This window comes from Protopterus annectens, chromosome 5.part0 (genome assembly GCF_019279795.1).
Source record: "Protopterus annectens isolate FY-2018-M chromosome 5.part0, PAN1.0, whole genome shotgun sequence".
NCBI classification, from domain to species: domain Eukaryota; kingdom Metazoa; phylum Chordata; order Ceratodontiformes; family Protopteridae; genus Protopterus; species Protopterus annectens.
This window is the reverse complement of record NC_056735.1, coordinates 135,562,791-135,577,532: the sequence shown is the minus strand read 5'-3', so window position 1 is coordinate 135,577,532 and position 14,742 is coordinate 135,562,791. Positions and strand designations below refer to the sequence as shown.

The following is a 14,742-nucleotide window of genomic DNA, read 5'->3' as shown; positions in this document are numbered from 1 at the left end:
ATATATATATATATATATATATGGGTCCACTTTGTAAATTCAAAATACTGAAATCTCGAATTTCAGTATTTCAAAACCACAAAGCCGAAAACCCAACCACAACTCATAAATCGAAAACACACAACCGCAAAATTCAAAATCCCGCACCTACGCTACACATGCAGTACACACATAAACATACGCAAAACTCCCCCCACAATTAAACAAATACATCTAAATGTCATGTAGGTAGGGGGCAAGCCCCGCTGCACCACCAATGTGGGGGGCTGTGCCCCCACACCCCCCTACTTATATATTCTAACTCCAAGATTGCACAATCCGAAACACAAACGAAACTCACACACACACACATCTTACAGTCCCTCAAACACACACATAACAGTCACAACACACACGTACACACACTAAACCCCTAACCAACATACTTACACACACAAACTTACCAAAACTAAACCAAAATATCCAAATACCGCACCACCAGAAGCAGAAATTCAAAATATCTGTGCTTCGGTATTTTGAATTTCACGCTTCTGCCGGTTTCGGAAATTTGAATCCGCGGCTTTGTAAGTTCGAAATACAGAAATTCGAGATTTCAGTATTTCGAATTTACAAGGTGGACACACACATTATATATATATATATATATATATATATATATATATATATATATATATATATATATATATATATATATATATATATATATATATATATATATATATATATATATATATATATATATATATATATATATATATATATATATATATATATATATATATATATATATATATATATATATGTGTATATGTATATATATATATATATATATATATATATATATATATATATATATATAAAAATATATATATATATATATATATATATATATATATATATATTGGTTGACTGTCTAGTAGTATAGCTATAGAAAATTCAAATAAGACTATGGGAAGTATATAAGCAAAGGCTACCCATATGAACATTGCTGACCAAGAAGTCTTGGACAAACTTAGAGTGGACACAGTATGGGCATTAAGTTTGTGTGACTCACAGATGGGACTACTGGACTATATGACCTTCCTATACATCTGGATATCACGTTATGTGTAGCCCTCATTATGTTTACCACGGGGACCTTTTAGAGTCAAACTGGAAACACATTAGGTTTCTCATAGTATTCTACCTTGGAGATATTTCAGCATTTAACATAAATTTGGCATATGAGGATTAGTGCAACTATTTCTCAATGTCACCTCAGGAAGGAGTCAGTAACATGAGTACCTTCTACAGGACTGTATACTTTCCTGAGGTGATTGGTATGACAGACTGCACTTAAGTTGTTATTAAGGTCCCATCTGGACTACAGAGATGTATGAGAACAGAACAGGCTACCATTCCATTAACTGCCAGGTAGTGTGTGTGTATGATGTATGCGGTTGCAAAATCAACATGTGCAGCATCCTTGCAGTGCCCATGATTCCCATATTTGATACACAGCCTCACTCTTACCTCCTCTTCCTGTATGGTAGGAATCCTCATGGTCATCTTGTTGGTAAGTACAAAGCATTTTAATGTTCCTAATCAGAGGTATTTCAGTATCTGTAGACTGTTACAAGTACTACTGAGTAATAATTTCCCTTTTGTTATGTGTCCCCCTCCCTCTTTTGTTTTACAGGTGATGCAGGCTACTGACTGCAATCTTGGCTAAAGATACCAGTCCATAACCCCCAGGGAGCTGCTGGGAGTACTTTGCCACTTTCCTGTCTCAGACACAGACAGCCATTGAGCAAGCATTTGGCCTGCTCAAAGCCTATTTCCAGTGGCTGGACAAGTATGGGGGTGCCCTTCTGTATGACCGTGCTACAGCATGCAGTATATTTACCACCTATTGGATTCTGCACAACATAATCATGTGCCTGTGTGGTGTGCAATTGCCACAGGCAGTAAATGATAGTGGCACTGCAGTGTCCTCTATTGTTACTCCCACCACTGACAATAGAGATGGTGACCAGCTGATGTCAGTAGCTGACAAACCTTTGCAAGCTTGTGCATAGTATAAAGCCATGTAAAGAGACAGTGTCTGATGCCTGTGTAATACCCACAGTTGTGGATGTCCCCTTTGTTTGTCTACACTGGCATGAGTATGCTTAATCTCCAGTCATCTGTCATTCAGTCCATCATTACATAAATTCCTCAAATTCCTGCCTTCCATTTAACCTCACTTCTCCTGCTTAACAGTATTCTGTATGTATTATTCCCATAGAGTTCATCTATTTCTATGTATTTGCTCCTTCCCTTTTCTAAAGATCCATATACCAGTCCTTGTATCACTTTTATTTTTTATTTATTTTATTTTACATTTGTTAACCGGGCTAGTCTAACTGGATATATTTCCATTTTCAGCAGAGGCCCGAATTTTACAATACTCACTACATCAAATACAGTTGGTTTAGGTTTTGATCTCCATTTTCTAGTACTTGCTTTTTGGCAGCAAACAGAATTAAACTTAATAAGGCCTTACTATGAATTTCCAAGATGGCTGGACACCAATCAACAGCTACTTCAGCTCTTCCAGTGTAAAAGAAGAAACTGAGAGGTAAGTGCCAGGAACTCTGCCACTTTCAGTAAATTTAGTTACTGCCTGGATGCCAGCAAAGAAGAAACTAAGACAGCCTGAAAAAAAATCAGCTGGAAAAGATGAAAAGAAAACACTGATTGGGAAGAATCCTGCAGTTGTTCACCAAAAAGAAGTTCAAACTCCAGCTTTGGTGCAAGACATGGCTTCCAGTACTCTGGAGGAAAAAAATAAGTCAAATATGCTCAGAACTGATTAAAATAAATGAAACATTTAAGGAGTATATCAAGTTAAATAACAAAAGACTGGAAAATGGAAGAAGCTTTAAAAAGATATTCAGATGAACTGATAAAATTACAAAATTCAGAGGATGAAATGAAGAAAAGGCTGGATGACTATTAGACTGTTCAAGAAGAGATGTTTCAAAAATAGTAGAATTAGAGGACAGAGCATGCAGGGAAACCTGAGATTTTCTGCAGTACCAAAGAAACCAGAAGGAACAGACTATATTAATTTTATAAAGGCACAGGCTAGCAACTGGACTGGTACTTCACAGCAGAATTTGCTAATTGAAAGGGGACATTGTGTGTATGCTCTAAACCTGGACATGAAAAAGCAGCTAAAACCTGCATTAGTAAAGATGCTATCCTACCAGCATAAAGAGTCGATTGTGACAAAACTGTGGCAAAAGGGCAAAGTAATAAACACTGAAGACAGCAGAGTATTTGTGGAAAATAATAAATCACTGTATACCAGGCAATACAGAAGCAAACTGATTCCAGCAATCAGTGGATGTCGAGAGGCTTGGAGACTCAATCAAGTGGATAGAGAAGAATTTTGGATTATTTTTTCAACTTGAAATCGAATAGTCTGAACTCCTAGGTAGAGAAGGGGAAGCTGTCACTCAAACTGTATTGAACAAAGCCCCTATGAACTCTAATACTTGAAATGGTTCTAGCTGAGATTTGTTGTGATTGATGGTAATTCCTACTGCTAAAAAAAGCACTTGACAGTACATAGTCAAGTGCTTTTATTAGCAGATGCCTGGTCAGAGTGGCTATGAGCCAGTTGTCTAGGTACAGAAACACCCAGAATCCTTGCAGTCTGAAGTGTGCTACTACTGCCGTGCATTTGGTGAACACCCTGGGGGCTGTGGTAAGGCCAAAGAGCAGAGCTCTGAACTGGTAATGCCTGGCTCCAAGATGGATGTGTAGGTATCTTCTGGATCGTCTGTTTATTTTTATGTGATAATACACCATCCTGAAGATCTCTTGTGTACATCCAGTCATCTTAGTGCAGTAAAGGTAAAATGGACTGAGCCATGACCATCTGGAACTTTGTGTATTTAACTGATTTGTTCAGAATGCTGAGATCCAAAACTGGTCTCCAGTCCCCTGTTTTTTGGCACTAAAAAGAATCTTGAGTAGGTTCCAGATTCTTTCTGGTCTGGGGGAACCTCTTGGATGAATTTTTTCTAATAGCTTTTTTATTTCTTGTGCTGTTTCTTTCCTCTGACTGGGTGGAATGTCAGGAATTTTGTTCATCATTAAAGGGGGGCTAGAACAGAGTATTATGTAACCTCTGAAAATAATCCTCTGAAAATAATCTAAACTGCCTCTTAAGGTGGACAATCGGGCATTTGTACAGGAGTACTGGTAGGATCTGTCAGAGAAAGTGTCCCTAGACCCTTGATTCTGCAGGCCTTCTCTGCATGGGAGGCATCTTCCATTAGATATTTCTTTTAAAACCTTGTTAGAAAAAGTGAACCTGAGGCAAAAGGTTAGACATGAGTAAATGTGGCATGTGCAACCAATTCAAACATATTTCAGAAGGGTCAGTATTTGACAATAAATTATAGTAAAGTGGTTTTAAAGCACAAATATTACTGTAACAACACTAGAGTAGTTTACTTGGGCCAATGTCAATCTTGCCCTCGTTTTTACTTAAGAAAAACAGAGAAGACTTTAAAATTGAGAATTTACCAGCAGCTAAATCAGAGGAGAAGCTGTGGATAGCAGTTAAAAAAGAGTTGAAAGATTTTATCTGGGAAGGGAAGACAGCAATGGGCAAGTGGGATAAACAGATACTTCCAATAGAACAAGGCAGACTAGGATTACCCAATTTGAGGGGGTATTTTAGAGCAACACAGTTAAGGCTCTTATACATAGCAAAGGCAAAAAACTATAATTCAAAGTGGAAAGGAATGATGATAATACAGGGGGAACCTCAAGAAACAAGGAGAGACTGGGATTTTGGATGCAGACTCTTAAGGAGAATAACAAAAATCATACAGAGTGTTATATTCATAAAATGGCAGGGAATATTCTAAGAACTAAACCAGCATGAGAATGGAAAAAAGAGATTCTACCAATAGGGATGACTGTTGTTATGGATACAGATAACAGACAAGATGGGGCTGGAATTTATTGGAGAAAACTGCCAAAGGAACCAAGGTATTGGGAGCAAATAACTAGAAAGGGAAAGGTAATAGAATGGGAAGAGGTCACAAATTTATCTGGACTACAGGTTAGAGATTGCCTTCCCTATGAAGAATTGATATCACAGTATAGGCAAACAGAAAGAAATAGGGGGGTCCTAAATAAAAGACCAGGACTGGTAGAGCTTTTAATAGAATCTAAAACAGAAGTTGCCATTAAAAAAGGAATAATTAGTATAAAATATTGCATGATAATTATAAGAATCAGAGGAGCTTAGAAAGGATTGGGAAGAGAGAGACTAGATATGCAATTCACAAACAGACAATGGGGGGTGTATGTACATCTCCCAAATATGTATCAATGTCTAGAAGATTTAGGATTTTTGCCTGAAATATTTACATAGGTATTTTTATACCCCAAGTAGGCTCCAAAGGTGTGACAGGCAAGAAAGATGCTGTGAACTTATTTTTTGGGAGTGTAATGAGCTGGCAGACTTTAGGGATTCCCTGCAAACCACTCTGTTGGAGATGCTGGGTGAGTGTATTGGATTGGCTGGCGAGATGATTTTTTGAGCTATGATACAGAATTAGAATTGCCTAGACATAAGTAAAGCGTCGCTGAGTCTAATTATGGTGGCTGCCAAAAACAATTACTAGAAAATGGAAATCAAAGTCAAGACCAACTTTATTAGAAGTAGTGAATGTAGTAACAGAGATAAAACTAGAATTAGGATATTTAGAAAAGGGACAGAGCAAACTACATAGAAAAGATGGGAATTGTGGGAACAATATATGCAGAGAAGGAACGAGGTTTAAGAGGCAGAATTTGAATGAGCCACATAATGCTTAACTGACAATGACTGGCTAGATTATAAGTGATGTATAATGTTTACAACTACAGTTGCTTCAGTGGTGTCTGTGATGTATAATGTTCACAACTAAAGTGGTGTCAATGTTGTTTGTTTTTCATTTATGTAAATGTAAAACTACCTACATCATACATGTTAATTTAATGATGCTTATTGAAAAAATATATAATTTTATCAGGGAATGCAAATGCTTCCATTGCCCTATTCATAAAATCCCAGTTTACTCTGTCAGATGCTTTCTTTGCATCAAGCTCTATCAACAACAGTGGTATCTTCTTACATTCTGCTTACATCTGCATTATTGCTCTATTAATGTTGTCAAATGTTTGCCTCTCCTCTACAAAAACACACTGATCCATATCCGTCACTTTTGGCATCACCTTTGCCATTTAATTAGCTATTATAGAAATAAACACTTTAAAATCATAGTTTAGAATAGAAGTGGGCCTATATGAAGCTGGATCTGATGGGTCTTTACCATCTTTAGGTATGACAGCTACAACCAAGATGTTGTTGCATCTCCTCCTTTTAAAATATTGTTAAACAAAACCTTCCAGATCATTATTACTTTCTTAATTCCTAGCTTCCAAACTTCCACAGGAATATCATCTATTCCTGGAGTCTTTCTGTAGATTGGTTATACATCACCATTTTTATCTCATCTCCTCCTATCCTAACTGTGAGTAATTGAGCCTCACCTTCCTCTACCCTTGGCATATTTAATTCTTCCATAAAGAGTTCCATTTGTAGTTTTTCCTGATTTCTAGATTTCTCTGCTTTATACAGATTCTCATAAAATTTCCGAAATATTTCTAATACTGTTGCAGGATCTCTGGTTATTTGCCTTGTTATAGGCTTCCTAAGCTTAACAACAACCCTTTCTACTTCCTGTGGCCTGAGCCATTGTACTAAAAGCGTTTGTGCTCTGGAGTTAACATCAGTTTTTCTAAATGCATGCATATTGTCAAGGTAGTTGCTTACTTTCTCTTTAGCACTCTGAAATTGTGTCTCTTCTTGTTCTGCGAGATACACTGTATTCTGCGATACTTCAACCTTTGTCAGTCCCTCTAAATAATTCTTGTTACTTCTTAACCATTTCTATTTTTCTTTTATTTCCAACATATTTTAAACTGCACTCTAATTTTAGCCTACTCCCTAACTATATTTTCAGAAGAAATTTCTATCTTCCCTAATAACTCCCGAGTAATTTTCACTACCCATTCCTTAAATTCTATTTAACAGATAGGTGGGAAACCATCAGTGTCTCATTTTTTATTTCATTATCCTGCATTTTTATTTAGTTATTATTGGCACATGATCTGAAACAGTTACTGGATATCTATCAAAACTTTCAATTAAGTACACATGCTCCTGTGAATTATAACTTCTGTCTAGCCTAGCCCAGTTTTTGTATTTTGGGAATAATAAGTAAATTCTCTCTGATCTCCTACTACTAAAGTAACATCTTCCATACCAAACATTTTAATAAATCCCTTCAAAAATTCTACCCTCTTTTGTTATATTTTCCCCTTCAAGGCTCCCCAGATACATCCTCACTGTTGCAAATCAAATTCCAGTCCCTACCTATAAGTAACATTCCCTACTAAAAGCTGATTATTTCTCCCAGAAATTTCTTAATCGCCAATGTAGCAGTTTTAGGTGAAATATAAATACATGCCAGCATAATCCTCCTCCCTTGCTAGTAGGCCCTTAGTTCTACAAATATACCATTATCTTTTCCCCCCTCTTCTTTCATTACTGGAGCTCCTCTCACAATAAATATAAGTACTCCCCTTTTCCACTGTTCCAGACTTTCCACTGAATAACGATACTGAAAGTCTTTCTTTGCCAAATTTACATGCTCAGTTCTTTTCAAATATGTTTCTTGTAGCATAGCTATTTGCACTTTGCATTTTTTTAAATATATTTCACTACTCTTTCTTTTTTGTGTATATCTGTGAGACCATTCACATTTAAAGACAATATGGAAAGTGTTGTCATTATGATAAGAAGTTAATAGTCCCACCTGTTATGCATAATAGCTTTTTAAAAATATATCTAGTTTTAGTTTCTGTATTACAATCATACATTAATATTTGGCAGGTTGATCTTTTATACGTTTTTTTCTTTATCATATACATTTGAGCCTGTTGTTAGCACATAGTTAAAGTAAGACTGCATCTGTTTTAAGCACTCAGATATGGTTATTAATGCAATGCTATTGAAATCTTCCACACAATATAATGACTGTTATAGAATATGGAACTTACAGTCTTGAGAAAACTAATAAGATCAGTGTTGGGTAAAGTGTGAAGTCTATCAGTTGGTACAGTAGATTGAAACTATGAGCTGTTGACAAGCTATTTCTTGTGGTCCAGAGTTTGAGTCTCTCAGTCTTCATCTGCCTACTATGTGCTTCTGAGCAGTTTACTTAACCAGAGAGTGACCTGGAGCTTTTTTTGGAAACTGAATAGTCTCAATAGTCTCCTTGAATGCACATCTGGTAACCACCTATAAAATTAAAGATTAAACATATGTTTAAATGGATACAAATTTACTGTGTGATAATGATGGACATGAACTTAAAACAGTCTTTTTTACCATCATAATTGGGATACTTTTTATACTACATTTACTTACCATTTTTTTATAGAGAAGGCATGCTAGTCTACTGACTAATTTTGACCACAACCACAGACCTTAGATAAAGTACAATATGTAAATGGAATTGTACAGCAATGTATAGATACTGAATGATTAAACACTGATTAGTCTACAACAAGTATTTACTGGCATGGCTAATACACAAAAGTAGGCAATAATAGTATTTATAGTTATTTACAATATTTACAGTTGCTAAGCATTTAGTTTATAAAAAGTGCTGGTCAGCTGCAAGATGAGGCTTTATCCTAGAGATTGTGAAATTCATCTGATGAAGTATATTAGCCAATGTCTCTGAAGAACGTACAAGAGGCCTCATTTTCAAGCTGATTTAAACAGCTATATAGATTTTTTGGACTGGTCCCAGGTGGCAGGGCTAAGTCAGTAAAAGACTCTTTCTCCTATAGTAGTTTTAAACCATGAGCTACTCAGTATATCATTTTCTTTGGTGTCTGTTAAGGGATAATTCTATTCCCTTAGATGAAGTTTTCTCTTTAGTGTGGGCAGTATCCAGGGGAATATAAACTACACATATGTACAGGTTAGTACGGATGCCAATTGTGAGATGGCATTGCATCCCATTGGAATGTCTGTCAAATGTTGCCTTTACTGTGCAGTGGTCAACAAAAGATAATTAAATATAATCTACATAAAGCCCTAATTTGATGGTCCACACCTTTACAGTAAGGAATACTAGCATAAGTGAGTGTTAGAGAGTACAAGAAAAGGATACTTTCTATGGGATACCTATTCAAGCTATGAACCTTAAGTTCCATAGGAAGAAAATATTTTACTTTTACTTTAGTTAGCTTTAATAGTGTTAATTCCTTGTTTTGTATGTCTATGTCAAAATATGCTTTCAGACAACTGTTTTCTTCATACAGCCATTATGTTAAGGGTGTGGGTTAATAATGAGAAAATAAAAAATAAGAATTAGTAATAGCTATATTTCAAAAAAAAGATACATCAGATAAGATGTCTTCTTTAAAATGTGTTCCACTAAATGTAAACTACCTCAACAGTTCAAGTCTGAGAGGTAGTTTATGTATTTAAAATGCATAAAAACAAGTGTTTCTTTCAAGAAAATCATTTATTACAAAATGATATTAATAGATTAAATACAAAGGGATATGCAGTACTAGCAAGTTCTAGCCTTAAAGAAAGGAGAAGGGGAACAACAATCCTATGGAAAATTTCTATTAAAATGCTTAGGGTTAATGACTCATTTAGATGTGGTAAAGGTATGATATGTATGGTAATTATTAAATATCAAAAAGAATCTTAACATTAGCAAATATTTACTGGATCTTGGAAATTGGAGCTAAATTCTCTATTTGAATATGAAGGGAAGTATGACAATGGCTGGAGACTTTTAACTGTAAACATAAAGAAAATGATACTAGTGCAATTAATACACCTAAGATTTCAGCTTTTTAAATATTTATAGACTTACCTAATATCATAGAAGTTAAATAACTTTTCTGAATCAAATTCTTTGTTTACACTCATGACTTTTAATATATCTGGTATGCAATCAAGAACTGATGGAGTATGTACTTGATTTCGTTTCTAAACCATAAAAGGTAAAGGTGAAAACATGTCCTTTATAAGATCATAATACAATTAGTTATACAATAATGATAAAGCCAATATTTTTCAAATAGACTGCCAACTTGTTAACAATGTTAAAATACATTAAAGAGCAGTTTCTAACAGAAATACACCAGTTCTTAGACTTCACTAATAACGGTGAAGTTTCTAATGTGATGCTGTGGAACTCTATGAAAGTATATTTATATGACAACATTTTTACTGAAAGCAATGAAATAAAGGCTAATTGTAACTGCAAAGAAATAAAATTAAAAAATACCAAGAGGAGAAAAAGGCCTGTTATCAGACATGAAAGAAAGAGTGTAGATTTTCAGAAGATTCTACAGCATAAGGTTTCCATTGGTTTAGAAAAATGTTAAAGTAGATTTATATTCTTATTCTTTAACACCTAAAGGCTTACACAAGCTAGCTCTTAGATCCAAAACGATAGTAAGAACAGTATATCTATCTTGGGTAGTAACAGGAAATTAATGTAAATTCTCAAAAGGAAAAAAAGATGAAAAAGTAATTGGTACCCTTTTATATAGGAATATACAAAAAGGATTGGAGTAAATAAGAAAAATAAAAATATTTGTTTCTATAACAGAAATAAAGGCACACATTAAAAGGTTGAAAGAAAATAATACAGTAAGTAACTGTGGCATAATTTCAGTATCATATAAAATTTTACCTCACAATATTTTAGTTCTTTTATAGAAAACATTCACAGAAGTTAAAACTATATTTAACATGCCTCCATCATGGAAATATACAATTATTTCACCTTTATTAAAAGAGGATAAAGATCCATTTCTACTCTCTTCTTATAGACCTATATCATTACTGAATGTTGATTGTAAATTGTTTTATGTTAATCCTTGCCCATAAATTAAAAAAATATACTATCTACATTAATAGAGAAAATTTAAACTGGTTTTATATTAAACAGGCAGACACAGGGTAACTGCAAAAGAATAATTAATTTAATTGATTATGCTAATGACAATAAATAATATCTATAATTAACATGGATGTACATAAAGCCTTTGATTCAATAACCTAGTTATATTTAACTAAGGTATTAGAAGTGTTCAAACTTCTAAGTAACTTTATATTCTTTTTTAATCATCTTTATTGAAATTCCATTTCATCTGTTAAACAAGGATCTTTTATTTCACAGTCAATAAACATAACTAATGAGACAAAACAAGGTTGTACCTTATTTGCTTTGGCTAAAATATTTTGAATTGTTGTCAGATCCAAAGTTTAATCAGGCTAAAACGAACACCTTATTAACATATTTGATGGAAAGTAACAGAACATTTAAATGGGATTGTATACAGCTTAAATATTTATGGATTACTCTTACAAGCAGTTGTAAAGAAACAACATTAAATTATAAAAAAAATATTTTGGACAACATTAAATCACTAATAAATAAATGGAATATGTTTTTTTTCTATAGAAGATAGGTTGATTTTAATAAACATGGTTATTTTTCCCAAAGTACTACACACAATACAGACATCATCTTTAGTTCCTACAAAAAAGTTGCTAAGCTGTTCTTTAGAAGTTCTTATGGTACCCCAATAAGTCTAGAATAGCTTTAGGCATAGCCAACCTTAGGCATAGGCCAACTAGATGATTGCCTAGGGTGCCACTCAAGCAGGGGCACTTTTCCAGCATTCATTTATTTATTTATTGATTGCAGTATTGTAGTAAAAGTGGTTTCTTTAAAATGTGTTGAATGGAAACAGGAGACATTGAAGAGTATTCCAACCAGTGAAAAATGAACAAAAAAGTAATGTGGATGGTGTAGGTAGACCAGAATGGGGCACTGGGTAGTTTGGAAGAGTGCTGCGGTGACCTTTAGCCTAGTCAACCCAAGGCCGGCTCTGGCATTAGGACATTATGTAAGAGAATAAAAAGATGGTGGAACACTATTTCCTATCCCAGAAACTTATACTATATCCGCCACTATTAAAACAGAAACTTTATGGTTACACTTTTAGTCATCTGGAAAAAATGCATGAACCATTTGGTTAAATAAAGGAAAACACATATACAACATATACAAATCTTGAATAATAATATGAAGTGGCTGGTAAAGAATTATTTATTAAAAAACACAATTCAGCAGATGCTACTTTCTAAAACAATATATTAAAGAGATTTAGAATTTTTATATATAAATACACAAAGATAAAAGCATGGTATTTCACATTATTCCTCTACTATTTACTCCAGAATGTACAGACAGACTGAAATTTCAAAAAAATTGTTAAGCTCAAAAAATTAAGGATTTGATCTTTTGGAATCAAATAATAAAAGAGACTAAAGTGCTTAGCACAAACTACTTAATGGGTAAATATGACATGGATATGGAAACTGATGATTCTTAATCTCTAAAGTTGACAATGTCAGATATTATTGAAAAAGAATACCCACCCATTCTTAATTTTTGAAACAATCTTGAAATAAATAGCAAGATAGGGAGAGCATATTTATCCAAATTAATGCTCCAATTCCTGGAAGTGAATCCAGTTCTCAATTCCCACTTATCTGGAGCTAATTAATAACAGTCAGGAAAATTACTACAAAAAATTGGAAAAATGAGGTTACATCTTCATTTAGAGAATTTATAAATATTGTCAATGTTGTGGGTCATAAATAAATATATACTTTAATGTCTTAATGATAGAAGCAGACAGAATAAGCAAAGAATATGATTACTGGATAAAAACTGAAATCAATACAGAAATATTAATCTAAGGTCTATGATCAGTTTATAGCTGTTTAATGAATTTTAGTAATGTATATAACAAGAATTGATGCAGACACTTCTGTAAACAGATATTTGTTTTATTATGTTAACGTGCTTGTTCCTCTATATAAAATTGCAATACTTTTTTAAAAAATAGTATAGTCTTATTTTTATTAAGGTTTGTTTTCAAGATCAGTTTTTAAGAGTCAGATATTTTCACACTTAGCAGGTATGTATAAACAGATTTTGCTCTAAGAAAATTCACAAAAAGACATTCATAGATTTGCAGTTCTAGTATGAAAGTAATGAACTTTAAGACTGATTACTTTAACAAAACTGGGTAGCAGCTGTGAATCTGATAGAGCACAGCAATGGCAAAAGATCAAAGCTGCTATGACAAAGACATCCAGACTGTGTGTTTATCAAATTTACAAATAAAAATAAATAACTAGTTCTGAAAACAGATTTCAGTGAAATTATATAGAATTAAAAACACTTTGGTGATTAGAAACAATAGAAAGCACAGAAAGTGAAGAAAGAAAAAGCATGTCATCTAAAAGCAACATGGTCAAAATGGTATATGATGGACTACTAACAGTATTGAGAGCAATGTCCACACCACAGAATATTGTCTATTTTGACAGAATATTCTCCCTCTAAGGATTCAAAAATTCACATTTCTGAAATTTAGTTGCTACTAAACAACAGACTTGACGTGTGGATTCCTTCACTGAAACTTCTTTCAAGTATTTGCCAGTCAGAAAAAAAAATCATTAAAGTGTTGTACCTTATAATAAGATGAGTCACTCCAAGGCTTCAAATCAAGTAAACAGTATGAAGATGGAGAGTAAATCTTTAGCTTCAAGCATCCAGGAGTCACTGAAAATAGATAAATTAGACATCAAAATGGGCAATATTAAAGAAGACTACAGCAAATTAATATTCTCACAGATATGATGAAACAACAAAACTTCAAAATGAATAACACAGAAGAATCCCTAAATGATCTTGTAGGAAGAATGAAAGAGGAAGACGCATAGACTGCATGTTTTCACAAACAAAATACATTTTTTCCCCATAACATTAGAGGACTTGAAAAACAGGGAGAGGAGGAACACTCTAAGGCTATACTTGTCCTGGAAAATACTGAGGGCTCCAACATCTTTTTTCACTACACAGTTACCAAACATCTTGAATTTACCTGAAATTTTATCTCATGATAATCAAAAAAACGCTGATCTATTTGCAAATACTCTCCCAAGAAAGGTGCTCCTCCAAGGCAACTCATTGTCAAGTTTATGCCTTCTTTAAATACCTAGTCTCATAAACTGCTTGTTCCAATCCTCCCCAAATATAGGAGACAACAGCATAAGATATGACAAAAAAGTTCAACTAAAGTGATAGAGAAAAGGAAATTGTGCTTATATCTTAAAAAAATGAACTGACGGGGACTGACTTTAAAGTTCATATGTTATTTCCTGCCAGACTCAAAATCTTCCTTTAAGAAGGTCCACAAATGTTCAACATTTTTCAAGAAGCTATTTCTTTCATTCCAAAAATATAATTCTCTCCTCTTCTCAAGAAAAGGATGGGTCAGTTTAAGCCTTAAAGACAGACAGAAAAATCATTCTGGAAGAATATTTTATCATCAAAAATGAAAGGAAAATGACTTCAGAAATCCTTTTTGGGACTATTTACATTTAAAAAATACTTAAAGACAACATTTCTGTATTTCAAATGGTAAGTTATATAGATTATTCTCTTCTTCTTCTTAAGAAACAGTGTAAAAATGTAAGATAACATCATCTAATAGCTCTAATACTCTTTAAAGGAAAAAAAATCA

At 33.7% G+C, this 14,742-nt stretch overlaps 1 protein-coding gene across 1 annotated transcript in view; it reads right to left on the bottom strand.

Moving 5' to 3' along the window:
* Positions 1–14,742, bottom strand: part of LOC122802130 (pyrimidine-specific ribonucleoside hydrolase RihA-like) — a 295,157-nt gene that overhangs the window by 37,081 nt on the left and 243,334 nt on the right. Inside the window, exon 6 of the mRNA XM_044071812.1 lies at positions 13,687–13,778. Coding sequence (XP_043927747.1) covers positions 13,687–13,778 — 92 coding nt within the window. The remainder of the gene's footprint in view (positions 1–13,686; positions 13,779–14,742) is intronic.